General features: G+C 40.6%; 1 protein-coding gene across 1 annotated transcript in view; it reads right to left on the bottom strand.

Annotated features, from left to right (window-relative positions):
* LOC133043708 (antigen WC1.1-like) overlaps nucleotides 1-14934 on the bottom strand; it is a 72295-nt gene that overhangs the window by 51830 nt on the left and 5531 nt on the right. Inside the window, exons 2-4 of the mRNA XM_061124861.1 lie at nucleotides 11086-11415; nucleotides 5095-5403; nucleotides 4678-4986 (exon numbers count right to left, since the gene is read on the bottom strand). Of these exons, the coding sequence (XP_060980844.1) occupies nucleotides 4678-4986; nucleotides 5095-5403; nucleotides 11086-11415 (948 nt within the window). The remainder of the gene's footprint in view (nucleotides 1-4677; nucleotides 4987-5094; nucleotides 5404-11085; nucleotides 11416-14934) is intronic.

Below are 14934 nucleotides of genomic sequence, written 5' to 3'. Positions count from 1 at the left end.
GTTCAGTTGCTCAGTCGTGTCCGACTCTTTGTGACCGCATGAATCGCAGCACGCCAGGCCTCCCTGTCCATCACCAACTCCCGGAGTCTACCCAAACCCACGCCCATCAAGTCGGTGATGCCATCCAGCCATCTCATCCTCTGTCATCCCCTTCTCCTCCTGCCCCCAATCCCTCCCAGCATCAGGGTCTTTTAGTGAGGTATAATTTTCTTGCAATAAAATACGTTTATTTTGGGTATGTTTTCATAAGTTTTGACAATTGCATGCACCAGTGTAACCACTAACACAATTAAAATTCAGAATACATAGGATTACCCAAAAAGTTCCTACATGATTTTTGAAATCAATAAAAATTGCAAACCCAGACCCCACAAACCCAGACCCAGGAAATATTTATCTGTCTTCTATCACAATGGGTTAATCGCATTTTTCTAGAATTTAATAAAACCATAAAATATGGAATTCCTTCTACATGACCTCACTTAGCATGCTTTGAGATTTTATGAGAAGCTTATTCTTTCTATTTTTAAAGTCTTACTTTGTATGAATATGCCATAGCTTGTTCTCCTTTCTTTTGCTGAAGAAAATTGGAGTGGTTTGTAATTATTTGCTCTTTTGAAGAAAGATGTTCTGACTTTCCTTGCCTAAAATTTTGTGGACATACCTTTTCATTCCTCTTAGGTAATAGAAATTTTGGTAACATAGTAAGTGTATGTCTACCACAAAAAAGCTTGATTTTTTGAAAAAAGTTATTTTCTTTTACATTATCATCAGCAATATATGAGAGTTCTAGTGGATCAATGTCCTTCCCCAAACTTGGCATTGTCAGGCTCCTTAACTCTAGCTAGTCTAGCTTAAGGATTTACATCTTTTCATACTTTAATTTGAATTTCCTTAATAATAGTGATATTGAGTATCTTTTCATTCACTTACTGGCCATTTTGCATATCAACTTTGGAGGATTGTCTTTTTTAATCTTTGCCCATGTAAAAACTGGGTATTTCTTTTTTTACTTTTCTGTTAAAAATTTTTCACTTATTCTGGACATAGGTCCTTTATTAGATATATGTATTGCAATTAATTTCTATTAGTTAAGTGCCTTTTCATTGTTTTAATGTTTTGTTTCAAAAAGCAAAATGTTTTAATTTTGATGATAATTATTTCTCATTTTTTATAGTAAATGCCTTAGGAATTGTTTGCCTACTCCAGGATCATGATAATTTTTCTTATGCTTTCTTCTACAAGTTTGACAATAAAATTTTATATGGGAATAGTCATTTACTTGAGCTACTCTGATGGACTAAGGGTTTTCTACAGGGTGAGGATGGAAGAAATGAGGCTTCTGGTGTGAAAAAAGGATTGTGGTTCATTTTTTTCCCATGAAGATATTCAGTTAGCCAATCATCCTTTGAAGAGATTTTATTTTCCACCTAGAAATACCTCTATGCCTTTGTAGACAACTAACTTATTATAGTTGGCTATAGGTCTATTACTGAACTTTATTATGTTCTGTAGATCTATTTAGCTAACTTTATTCAATGACCACATTGCTTTGGATACTTTGTAGGAAACTTGAGGTTAGGTTACTTCCGTTTTTGCCCTTCTTTTTCAAACTTGTTTTGTCCATTCCAGTTCCTTCCCATTTAAATATATAATTTGGAATTGGCTTATAAAGTTCCACAAAAATATCACTTGGATTTTGATTAGGATTAGATTGATTGTATAGATCAAGTGAAAAGAATTGACAAGACTATTCAGTTTTCTAATCCATGAACATAGTATACTTTTTTTTTAAGATGTTCTGTGATTTTTTATGTAAAACCCTTTATATATTTTCCTAAGTGTCTTCCTACATATTTAACAGTCTTCGTACTATAATTAGTGGAATTTTTCCAATTTTTCCCTATTTTTTGCTAGCATAAAGAAATACCACTTATATCCAGGTCATGCCTCATTGGTCATTAGTGAAGACAATCAGTGTACATGAATAAACCATATGTAAGTCAACAATCAACAACCCTAAACAATGTGAACAAGCTGGTCCTGGATGTTACCAGTAGAGTTTCAAATTTTAAACAGCACACTATAATCATTTAGTTATCCCACTTCAGTCAATATTTTTTTCTGTTACTTTTATGATTCTTTCTTTGATTTTTTTTGCAATTTAATTGCAACATTGCTGGGGAAGGTTTATTTGCATTCAGATAATGGGGTGATCTATTAACTTTGTCAACTTGAATTTCCAACTTCTCCCAAGTTTGAAAAGTTTATCACTATAATTCATTTAAATAAACTTTCTCCCACCTTCTCCTTCTCTTCTTCAAAAATCCCAATTATTCTAATATTTGTATGTTAAATGGAGACCCACACATCATGTTGACTATCTTTGTTCCCTTTTACTCATTTCATTGGTTCTCCACTGACTGATTATTTCAAAGATTGTATCCTATAGTCATTTATTCTATCCTGAATTTTATCTACTCTGTTGTAGATGCTGTTTATTGCAATTTTTTTCCATTTTACTTATTAAATTCTTCAGCACCAGAATTTCTGTTTGGTTCTTCTATAGCTTCTCTTTGCTAAATTTCTCATTTTGTTCATCTATTGTTTCCATGATTTCATTGAATTGCCTTTCTTTCTTGTCTTATAGCTCATTCAGTTTCCTCAAAACAGCTATGTTGGGTTCTTTATAAGCTAGATCACAAAGCTTCATGTCATTGACATATGTCTTTGTCAGTTTTGCAAAGTTACTGTTACTCTTTGGTGATGATTACTTTAATTCTTCAAGATTCTTGAAATTTTGTATTTCTGCTTTTGCTTAGATGTAGCAGACACTCCATCATATCTACTAGTTACCTTCAGGTGGTATACACACTTCTCTGAGCTTGTATAGACTCACTTGCTCTACATGTTTTGCTCCCTCTTGTAGCAGAAACCTTAGATTTTAGGTCTTCTCTGGTCCTTACAACTCACCCAGTTGCTGGGAACCTCTCTTCTGCTGTGCTACAGCTCAAGTCTGCGGTTACCTCCTTGCCCACTGCCCCTCGTCTGTTTTTTTGAGATCACTCCATTTACTGGAGTTTGTTTTCACCTCCACACTTGGGAATACACAAAAGCAGCAGTTGGGAGGGTGGCAGTAAGTATGAATTTAGTACTCAGGAAACTGGAGTAGCCGTAGACCCAGGATGGAGATCTTTGGCATTCTCCTAGAGGCTTATAGATGGGCTTCTTGCTGAAACCCTGAGCATAGTCAGCACATCCCTTTTACACCCTTTGGCATTCTTAATGACCTTTCACATCTTCTCTGCAATCATGGAGGTTCAGATCCAGAATTCTGGGTTCTGGAGGAGACAAATCGATTCCCCGGAAGTATAGAGTGGGCAGTAGCTCACTGCTCTCCTTTTTCCCCATTGGAGAAACACCACCAGCTAGTTCAAATTTATGCTTTGTCACCTTGGGGTTGAGCTTCCCTATTAGCTCAAACAGTAAAGAATCTGCCTGCAGTGCAGAAGACCTGGGTTCAATCCCTGGATTGGGAAGATCCCCTGAAGAAGGAAATGGCAACCCACTCCAGTATTCTTGCCTAGAGAATCCCATGGACAGATGAGACTGGCAGGCTACAGTCCATGGGGTCACAAAGAGTCAGACATGACTGAGCGACTAACACACACACGCCTTGGGTTGAGGGGCAGCACCGGCAAAATCTTTTCATCCTCTCCAATCATTCAAACTTTTGGCGGGGACAGGGAGGGGATTGCTTCAACAGAGTACTGAAATTTCCCATCAGGAATCCTGGACATCTAACAATTTTCATAAGTGTCTAACCTGGTAAGCACTAACCAGGTTTTTCCAGGTTTTCCATGACCATGGCCCAGGTGGCTGGGACAGGTTCACCAGCTCCTACTGGGTCCAAGCTCTACCAATGTCTACATGCCTATTACTGGATGCCTAGGTGGGTGACCATCCTCCTGGTCCCATGGTAGAATATTTTGGATCCCCCAACTTTCACAGAGGCTCTTTTAATCATGGATATATGGTTAATTAGTTGTTATAAAGAGAAGCAAATAAGAGGGATATCTTATACCACCATGATGCTGACATCACTCCCTCTTTGCCAAGACTTTTAAGCATTTAGCTAAAGTGGAGAAATTCTTTGAATAGTTCCAGTTAAAATGACATCAGAACCAATAGAAAATCTGAATAATTCTGACTGATTAAAAATACTGAATTTGTAATTAAACTTTTCTACTATAAAGCCAAAACAACTTCAGGTTCAGATGTACTTCAAAAAAAAGCAGTTGATAATAATCTGTGAAATTTAAATTTCCTTAATTTGAATTTGAAAATGTTCAAATACATACTGAGGAACCTGGTAAAGGGATCTGATGTGTATAGTAATTCTCACATGGTTTAGTGGTGGAAAATCCCTGACTGAGGTATATACTTGTTGCTTATATATTATTCTCTTTGATTATACTTAAATAGCTATTTTACTTAACAGATGTATTCCCCTGAATGCTTCTTGCCCCAATTTGAAAATTGAATGAATAACAATGGAACCTGTATTTCATCATGAAAGTTCTAACCTTTGAAGCCTATTTCCCCTCACTCTCTGCTCTTGAGGACATCTCACTCCAGCAACATGCTGAGTACCAGTAGCCCTTCCTTCTCTCCTACCTGAGCAGATCACAGAGGCCATGTTCCCATGGGAACAGTCAGGATCACCCAGGGCAGTCACAGCGCACTCCCACAGGAAGGACTCATCCCCCCAGCAGTGAAATCGGGCTTTCCAGAGCTGATCATTTCCTTCTGCTCCTTCTGGGGTGGAGATGGCGACTCCACAGCCAAGCTGACGACAGACAACATTGGCATTGGCCAGACTCCAGTGGGAGGCACAGAGAGCTCTCCATCGTCCAGAAATATTCATCTCCACCTGCCCCTCACACTGAGAGGAGCTGTTTGTCACGAGCCGAACTTCTGTGTATGCTGGCAGAAAAAAGAAAAAACAAAACAAAGCAAGATTTCAGCAAACTCTCATGATTTTCTTCCCCCAACAGAGTGTGCAGGAAGGTTAAGTCCTGACCTGCATCTCACCTGAACAGACAACCTGAACAGCTCCACTGTGGTGGCACGTGCCCCCTGGACAGGGCACTCTGGGGCAGACCCAGAGCTCAGGCTCCTCCCCCTCACACCTGAACTCTTCAGCCCAGACCTGTCCATCTGACTCTGTAAAGGGCATATGTCCAAGGACAGACACAGCCTTGCCACATCCCAGCTCTGCACAGATGACCTGAGCATTGGAAAGTGTGAAGTTCCCATCAGACACTGGGATCCAGTCTTCTCCAGAACGTACTTCAACTTGCCCTGAGCAAGGTCCATCCCCTCTAGCCAGATGCACAAATCCTAAGAAAAACAAAAAATAAAGCCAGTGGGTATTCATGATCCTGGCTTGAAAACTGGAACCAACACGTCAGAGGCAATGCTGTGAAAGCTTTTATTTTTCTAGGAGTGATACATGGAGAAATAACTTGACAGTTAGTGTCATGATTTTTCATGACCAAGTTTCTGAAGAGAAATCCAGAAGGACTTGCAAGGACAGTTTGGCATGACTGAATCCCAACAACGTATACTTGGAGGTTGATTAGAAATGTGAAGTTCTTATGTAGGGGCTGGGAACCTACAGGACCCAAGACAGATCATCTGAAATGGTTGAACACCAAGAAAGTATATTTTAGCATCGGTTGGAAAAGTAATTCCTCCACAGGGCCTGTGTGTGTGTGCTTAGTCACCTAGTCATGTCCAACTCTTTATGACCCCGTGGACTGTAGCCCACCAGGCTCCTCTGTCCATTGGATTCTCCAGGCAAGAATACTGGAGTGGGTAGCCATTCTCTTCTCTAGGGGATCTTCTCAACCCAGGTATTGAACCCAGGTCTTCTGCATTACAGGTGGGTTCTTTACCATCCGCGCCATAAGGGAAGCCCTTTAGGAGCCTAGACCCAAGGAAATAATGCATAATGTGTGAGCACTAAAAGGTGAGTGCAGAGATATGAAGAACAAAACCAACCTAGAGCTAAATGGTTATGAGAGACTAGAGACCTATCATCCAAACAAAGTTAGAAAGCTTTCCTGAGACTGGGGTGGTTAATAGTCTGATTAGTTTTCTCCCCCACAAGGCATTCCTCAAAGGGCTTGGGGTAGAGAAAATCATAAAGGCTGGATCTGGCCTCCAGTTCAAGATGGCAGTGTAGAAGGACGTCTACTCATCTCCTGCAAGAACACCAAAATTGCAACTAACTGTTGAAAATTGTTGAAAAAAACCACCAATAGGAGGATGCTGGAACACACCAAAAAAAAAAAAGATACCTCATGTCCAAAGATAAAGAAGAAGCCGTAACAAGGTGGTAGGAGGGGTGCAACACAATAAAATCAAATCCCATACCTGCCAGGTGGGTGACCCACAGACTGGAAAACAGTAATACCAGAGAAGTTCTCCCAGTGTTGTGAAGGTTCTGAACAACACATCAGGCTTCCCAGCCTGAGCATCCCACAAAGGGATTGGGAATCCCCAGGGAATCTGGCCTTGAAGGTCAATGGGATATGATTATAGGACTTTCACGGGACTGGGGGAAACAGATGCTCCAATCCTGGAGGCACAAACAAAATCTTACATGTGCCAAGACTCAGAGGAAAGAAGCAGTGACCCCACAGGTGACTGAACCAAAACTACCTGCTGGTTTGAAGGGTCTTCCGTGGAAGTATGGGTCAGCCGGGGCTCACCACAGGAACGGGGGTACTGGAAGGTCCCCCTTGGCATAAATACTCTTGGAGTCCACCATTAACCCTACCATAGAGACCATAGACCCCAGGGCTGGATGGCCTCAGGCCAAACAAATACCAAGGAAAGTGTGCAACACCACCTATCAGCAGATAATTGGATTAAAGCTTTACTAAGCCAGGCCCTGCCCACCAGAGCAAGACCCAGTTTTTCCCATTACCAGTCCCTCCCATCAGGAAGTTTACACAGCCTCTTAGCTTCATTCATCAGAGGGCAGACAAAAGAAACAAGAAGAAGCACAGTCTCACAGCAGCTAAAGCAAAAACCATATTACAGAAAGTTAATCACAATGAAAATGCAGAAAATTATGTCCTAGATGATGGGACAAGCTAAAACCCTGGAAAAACAACTAAATGAAGTGGAGATAGGCAATCTTCCAGAAAAAGAATTCAGAATATTGATAGTAAAGATGATCCAGTATCTTGGGAAAACAACAGAGGAGATGCCAGAAATGTTTACCAAAGACCTACAAGAATTAAAGAACAAACAAACAGAGATCAATAATACTCTAGAAGGAATCAATAGCAGAATAACTGAGGCAGAAGGAAGGATAAATGACCTGGAGGACAGAATGGTGGAAATCACTGCCACAGAACAGAATATAGAAAAAAGAATGAAAAAAAAAGAAGACAGGCTAAGAGAACAGCAACATTTGCATTATCAGCTTCTCAGAAGAAGAGAGAGGAAGGTCCTGAGAAAATATTTGAAGAGATAATAGCTGAAAACTTCTCTATCATGGGAAAGGAAATAGTCAACCAAGTCCAGGAAACACAAAGAGTTCCAGGCAGGATAAACCCAAGGAGGAACAGACCAAGACACATAGTAATCAAACTGACAAAAATTAAAGACAGAGATAAAATATTAAAAGCAACAAGGAAAAAACAACAAATACCATACAAGGAGACTCCCATCAGGCTATCAGCTGATTTCTCAACAGAAGCTCTACAAGCCAGAAAGGAACAACACAATCTATTTAAAGTGATGATAGGGAAGAACCTACAACCAAGAATACTCTACCCAGAAAGACTCTCATTCAGATATGATAAAGAAATCAAAAGCTTTCCAGACAAGCATGAGTTAAGAGAATTCAGCACCACCAAACCAGCTTTACAACAAATGTAAACGAACTTCTCTAGGCAGAAAACACAAGAGAAGGAAAAGACCCACAGAAAATAAACCTACAGAAAAACAGTTAAGAAAATGGTAATAGGATCATATATACTGATAACTACTTTAACTGTAAATTAATTAAATGCATCAACCAAGAGACACAGACTGTCTCAGTAGATGAAAACATGTGCATGCATGCACTTCCACTTACCACATCACTCTGCTTGATACTCCCAAATTGTATTTAATTATTTTATATTATTAAGTTAATCATGTTCCAATTATGATTTTTAAAGTAAATAAATAAAGACTGGATCCATGTGTGTATGCCAAGCTATTGATGAATGAGAACCCAAGAGAAGAAATATTGACATTATAACTAGTCCACTTTCATGATATCAAATTTTTTTTTTTTATAATTTTTGATGGCAAAAAACTCCAAGAATTTCTCAGGTGACCTAAATAGGGAAAAAAGGTGTCTGTTACGTTAAGAAAGTTCAAAGAGTCACAGGAGAGAGAAGCGCTGGTCTTAGACATTTCTCTTTAAAAACTTGGGATTTGTCAACAAACCCGGGAGAGAGTGAGTTCTGAATGGAAGTTACCAGATAGTCAGTCTGCCAAAGTGTTCCTACTATAGGTTTTTCTTCTGAGACAGGAATCTTAGAAAATTCTAAGGAGTGTTATTAAGTGATTTTAATTCTATCATCGTGCTAATTCTGTATTTGTATCTGACATCAACAAGATTAGAGAAAAGGAGATTCCCCAACTCACAGAAACAGTATGTCCCCAGCAACATGCCTGCAAACGTCAAACAGACCTGTGAACACAGAAGCTGCTCCCTGATGTGGCACCAGCTCTGCCCCACCATAGTCCTGGGCGGTCCTGTCTGCCCAGACATCCAAATACCACACCATTTGGTATCCCTGACAACAGGATTGTCAACTGTGGACGTGAGTGTGAGTGCAGATTCTAGTGCACTCTGTGACCTAGGCTCAGCCTCACTTTACCACACTAGGGAGGCAATTCTCAGGACCCAGAGAAAGCCACACCTATCCATGCACCTGCCAACAGACCTGCTGATCAGAGACACAACAGGACCCCAGCAGCAGCCACATAACCTGTCTCCACCTTTGCTGGACCACAAGACCAGAGGCAGTCCTATCAGTTAGAGGACAAGGCAGTAGACCTTTATTTGTTGAAACCAGCCTGTAAATTCTGGAAGAAGTGTCTGCTCCTTCAAATGCACACTTATCAATGCAAGCCTACACAGATCTTGAAGAACCTGGAAGATATGATACCACTTAAGGAAACCAGTAAAGTTCCAGCAACCTACACTGAAAAAATGAAGATTTATGAACTGCTTGAAAAAAAATTTAAAATAATTGTTCTAAAACCAATGACTACGAAAGAACACAAACAGATAGCTAAACACCATCAGGAAAATAGTACATAAACTAAATGAAAAGCTTAATTAAAAAATAAAAAATGCTAAAAGAAACCAGACAGAACTTCTGGAACACAAGAATACAATAACTGAACTGAAAAATCCAATAGAGTGCTTCAAGTAAACTGTACCATGCAAAACAAAGAATCAGAAAACTTGAGAACAGGTTATTTTAAAGTATCTGGTTAGAGGAACAAAAAGAAAAAAAGAGTAAATTATACATATGCAATATATGAGAAACCATAAAGCAAAATTATGCATTGTGAGAGTCCTAGTAGAAAAAAAAGAACAAGGCAGGAAGCTTACTTAAAGAAATCATGACTGAGAACTTCCCAAACCTAGGGAGAGAAAAAGACATCTTAATTTATGAAGCCAAAAAGGTCACAAATAGGTAGAACCCAAAGAGATCTACACCAAGATACACTATAATTAAATTATCAAAATTCCAGCACAAAGATATTTTGAAAGCATGAAGAGAAAAGTAACTTGTCACATACAAGGGAGCCCCTGTCAAGCTAAAGCAGATTCCTCAACAGAAATCTTGCAGACCAGAGACAGCAGGGTAACTTATGCAAAGTACTTAGAGGAAAAAACCTCCCAATCATTAACTCTTTATCTAGCAAGCTGTCCTTTTAAGAATTAAGAAGAGATTTTTTTAAACTTTTTTTTAAAAAAGCAAAAACTGAGGCGTTTCATTGCCACTAGTCTTGCCTCACATTGATAAAGATAAATATGAAGAGACATACAGAATATAGAAAAGTGTGTTTGTGGCACATAATTTGCTTTTACCCCTAGTTTATAAATCAAAAGTTAAACATAAAAGAATAACTAGAACCACAGAAATTTGCTGATTGAAATACAATATGTAAAGAAGTGAAATAAGACATCTATCTCATAAAGTGTGTGGGAATAGTAATATGTAGAATTTCTGTGTGCTATTAAAGTTGTGTTACTGTAAAGTTACTGTAACTGTACTTAACTTCAATTATAGACTGCTATAGCTGTCAATTGTTTGATGCAAGTTCCCAGGTAACCACAATTAAAAGTATAGGAGATACACAAGATGAAGAGAAAAGAGTCAAAGCCTACCACTATGAAAAATCACTTCACAAAGACAGCAACAAAGAAAGGAACAAGGGAACTACAAAACAGACAGAAAACAATTAACAAAGTGGCAACAGTAAGTCCTGACATTTCAATTATGATTTTAAATGTAAATGTACTAAACTTTCCAATCAAAACCATTGAGGGCCTTAATGGATTAAAAGAGCAAGACCCAACTACACACTTTAGATTTCATAATACACATAGGCTGAAAGTGAAGAGGTGGAGTCGGAGACGTCATGCAAATAGTAACCAAAAGAGAGCAAAGTTAGGCAAAAGAGATGTAAAGTCAAAACCAAAACAAAAAACATAATGATTTAATAGCCAATTCATTTGACCTCTCCTCCCTACCTCTTATGAGACATCACTGAGATCTGAAGGGTCCAACTGTCCACAGGTCTGGAGCCTTTACAGGGCCAAGCAAGCCTTTACAACCCCTTGAGCACCTAATGCTCTAAAATCATTGTGTGCTTGAAGTCTTCCCCCAAGGATGCTCTGAAGTCTGTGATCTGGTTTTCCTATGGTCATTCTGGAAATGAGACTGAGGTCTTTCCTGCTGGGGATTCCCTCCCAAGAGAGACAAACCTTACCTGAGCAGACTGCTCCAACATCCTCGTCATGAGAGAAGGTATCATTATAGTTTTTAAAATCAGGTCGAACACATTTATTGATCGCCAAAGATAATTCTGCCTCTGTAATGTTGCAGAAATAATAGAAATACCAAATGGGACCAAGTCGTGGTCCAAAATAAGACCCTCTGGGAGCATCAACAGCAGGTCCACATTCCAGGTGTCTGCACAACAAGTCTGCAGACATCAGGTGCCAATACTCAGTATATGCTGAGCCCCACTCTCCTTGATACTTCGCTTCCACTCTCCCCTCACAGTGATGGGCTCCATCCTTCAGCCTCAGCTCCAGAGCTGCAAGAGAGACCAGACACAGGACAGATTTTAGGAGACTGTGTAGTGGTGTGGTGGTAAGAGTTAAAAAATCTCCTCTTCAAGGGAAAATTAATTCTCTGTGTATAGCATTTGCTGACTTCTATGGTATAAACATTCTCACCATGGCCAACTCAAAGCTCCCAATGTGCCATCACTGAAGCTGGTGCAAGAAGGGAGGCACCACGTTTCTCACGAGCCTATAGTACCAGCTTCAGCGATACCACCGAAGACAGGCCTTCAGAGACTCTTGATGCTGCCCTCCCTGTAGATGTACCCAAGGCTACTAGGGCCCTGCTTCCCCATCTTAGTTACAGCTCATGGCCCAAGATTCTCCCTCTCCTTCCCTGTCCATAGGGAGCATCTCATCCAGCTTAGAAACAGAGCTGGGATAAGAGGCTGTAAAGTATCCTGATTATTCCTGCCTCCTGGTGTTCACATCTTTGTGTAATCCTCATACTTAATAACATGCATCTAACAAATAGAATTTGGCAAAAGTGATGAGATTTCACTTAAGAGATAGGATTCAAGACAACTCTGCTTTCCCTTGGTGACTTATTTTGCTCTCTCTCTTGCTCTGATAAAGCCAGCTGCCATGTTGTGAGCTGTATATGAAGAGACCATCATGACAAGGGATGGAGGCAGGGCTCTTGCCAACAGTGATACCCACTCCCTCTTAAACCTTCAGATGATTGAAGCTGTGACACATGATGAGTCAGAGGACCCAGGTTGCTGCCGTTGCTCAGTCACTCAGTTGTGTCCAACTCTTTTGTGACCCCGTGGACTGTAGCCTACCCGCCTTCTCTGTCCATGGGATTATTCAAGAAAGAATACTAGTGCGGGTTGACATTTTCTTCTCCATGGGATCTTCTAGACCCAGGGATCAAACCCAGGTCTCCTGCCTTGCAGGTGGATTCTTTACCACTGAGTCACTGGGGAAGCCCACAATTCCTAGTCCACAGAGACTATGAGATGCTAGATGTTTGCTGCTTTAAGCTGTCAAGTTTTGTTTATTTATTTATTTATTATTTTGGCTACACTGGGTCTTCATTGCTGCATACGGACTTTCTCTAGTTGCAGTGAGTTGGGGCTTCTCTTCATTGTGGTGCATGGGCTTCTCATTGCCATAACTTCTCTTGTTGCGGAACACAGGCTCCAGTCACATTGGCCAAGCTGCCAAGTTTTGCAGGGATGTAGCACAGCAACATATAACTAATGTAGGAGGGCATTATGCTAAATGAAATAAGACAGAGAACAACAAATACTGTTTGATCTTATCTATACATAGAATCTGAAAAAAAAAAAACAAATTAATAGAAACAGAATAAATTTGTGGTTGCTGGGCAGGGGTGGGGGTGGGAGGAATGAAAGATAGTACAAACAATACCAGCTTCTACTTACAATATGGATAAGCTCTGGGGATAGAATGTACGTGTGACTGTAGTCCATAATACTGACTGTCTTGTTGTTGTTCAGTTGTGCCCGATTCTTTACGACCCCATGGATGGCAGCATGCCTGGCTTCTCTGTCCTTCACTATCCCCTGGAGTTTGCTCAAACTCATATCCATTGGGTTGATGGTGCCAACCAGCCATCTCATCCTCTGTCACTCCCTTCTCCTACTGCCCTCAATCTTTCCCAGTGAGTCGGCTCTTCAAATCAGGTGGCCAAAGTACTGGCGCTTCAGCTTCAGCATCAGTCCCTTCCATGAATATTCAGGGTTGATTTCCTTTAGGATGGACTGGTTTGAGCTCCCTGCTCTCCAAGGGCTGCAGTCCTTGCAGTCCAAGTATACTGACTCTCCTTGATCATTACTAACTAATAAAACCAATCTTAAAAGTTCTCAAAACACACACTCACAGAGAGTAACCAGTGATAGAGGTGATAGACATATTAACTAAATTTATGGTAATCATTTCATAATATATATATGCATTTATTTTTAAATATTTTAACTATATTGGAATATAGTTTATTTACAATGTTGTGTTAGTTTCAGGTGTACAATAAAGTGAGTCAGTTATATATACATATGTGTGCATGTGTGCTCAGACACTTCAGTTGTATCCTACTCTTTGCGACCCCATGGACTGTAGCCTGTCAGGTTCTTCTGTCCATGGAATTCTCCAGGCAAGAATACTGGTATGGATTGCCATGCTCTCCTCCAGGGGATCTTCCCAACCCAGGGATCAAACCCATATCTCCTGGGTCTCCTGCATTGCAGATGGATTCTTTACCCAATGAGCCACCTGGGAAGCCCATATATACATACACTCATTCTTTTTTAGATTCTTTTCCCATATAGGTTATTATAGAATATTGATTAGCATTCCCTGTGCTATACATTGAAAGGTCACGCTGACCGCAGGCAGGAAGGCGCCAGCCAGAAAATGCTGACAGGGAAGCCCCCCGCCGCCGAAAGGTCTCAGATAAGCCCCAGGGACAGACATCCACCAATCAACAGCCCGTTGCCAGGCAGACTGACAGGGACAGATATCCACCAATCAACAGCCCGTTGCCAGGCAGACTGATGGACGTGAAGGCGCCAAGACTCCGGCCAATCAAAAAACCGACGCTGGACCTAGCGGTCCAATCAGCACCCTGGTCCCGCCACTTCCGTATCCCCCGGGGTATATAGGTGTTGCCCGCCTCCCCGCAGATTGCAGACTCCCGTTTTTTCCCTTGCTCGCGAGTGGGATCTCTGCCCGGGAGCGATTGTCCAATAAAAGCCTTTTGATACTCCGGTGCCCCTTTGTCTTGTCGCGGCGTTCTTACATACATGAGGTCCATGTTAGTTATCTACCTTATATATAGTAGAGTGTATGTGTGTGTTAATCCCAAACTCCTGATTTATGCCTCTCCCCAACTCCTGACCTTTCCCCTTTTGTAAAAACAGGTTTATTTGTTTGTTTGGTATCTGTGATTCTGTTTCTGTTTTGTAAATAAATTCATTTGTATCTTTTAAAAATTAATTTTTGGGGGGAGTGTAGTTGCTTTACAATGTTGTGTTTCTACTATGCAGCAAAGTTATATGTATAAAGGCCCCCGGATGGCAAGGAGATAAAACTAGTCAATCCTAAAGGAAATCAACCCTGAATACTCACTGGAGGGACTGAAGCTGAAGCTCCAGTACTTTGGCCACCTGTTTCGAAGAGCTGACTCATTGGAAAAGACCCTAATTCTGGGAAGGATTGAGGGCAGGAGGAGAAGGGAGTGACAGAGGATGAGATGGTTGGATGGCATCATCAGTCCAATGGATATGAGCTTAAACAAACTCTGGGAGTTAGTGAAGGACAGCAAAGCCAGGCATGCTGCAGTTCACGGGGTTGCAAAGAGTCAGACATGACTGAGTGACTGAACAACAATACATATACCCCCATTTTTTATTTCCTTCCCATTTATATCACCACAAAGCAGGAGTAGAGTTCCCTGAGCTATATAGTAGGTTCTCACTGGTTATCCATTTTATACAGAGTATTGGTAGTATATACATGTCAGTTCC

Source organism: Dama dama, chromosome 22 (genome assembly GCF_033118175.1).
Source record: "Dama dama isolate Ldn47 chromosome 22, ASM3311817v1, whole genome shotgun sequence".
NCBI lineage: Eukaryota > Metazoa > Chordata > Mammalia > Artiodactyla > Cervidae > Dama > Dama dama.
This window is presented reverse-complemented; position numbering and strand designations above follow the sequence as displayed.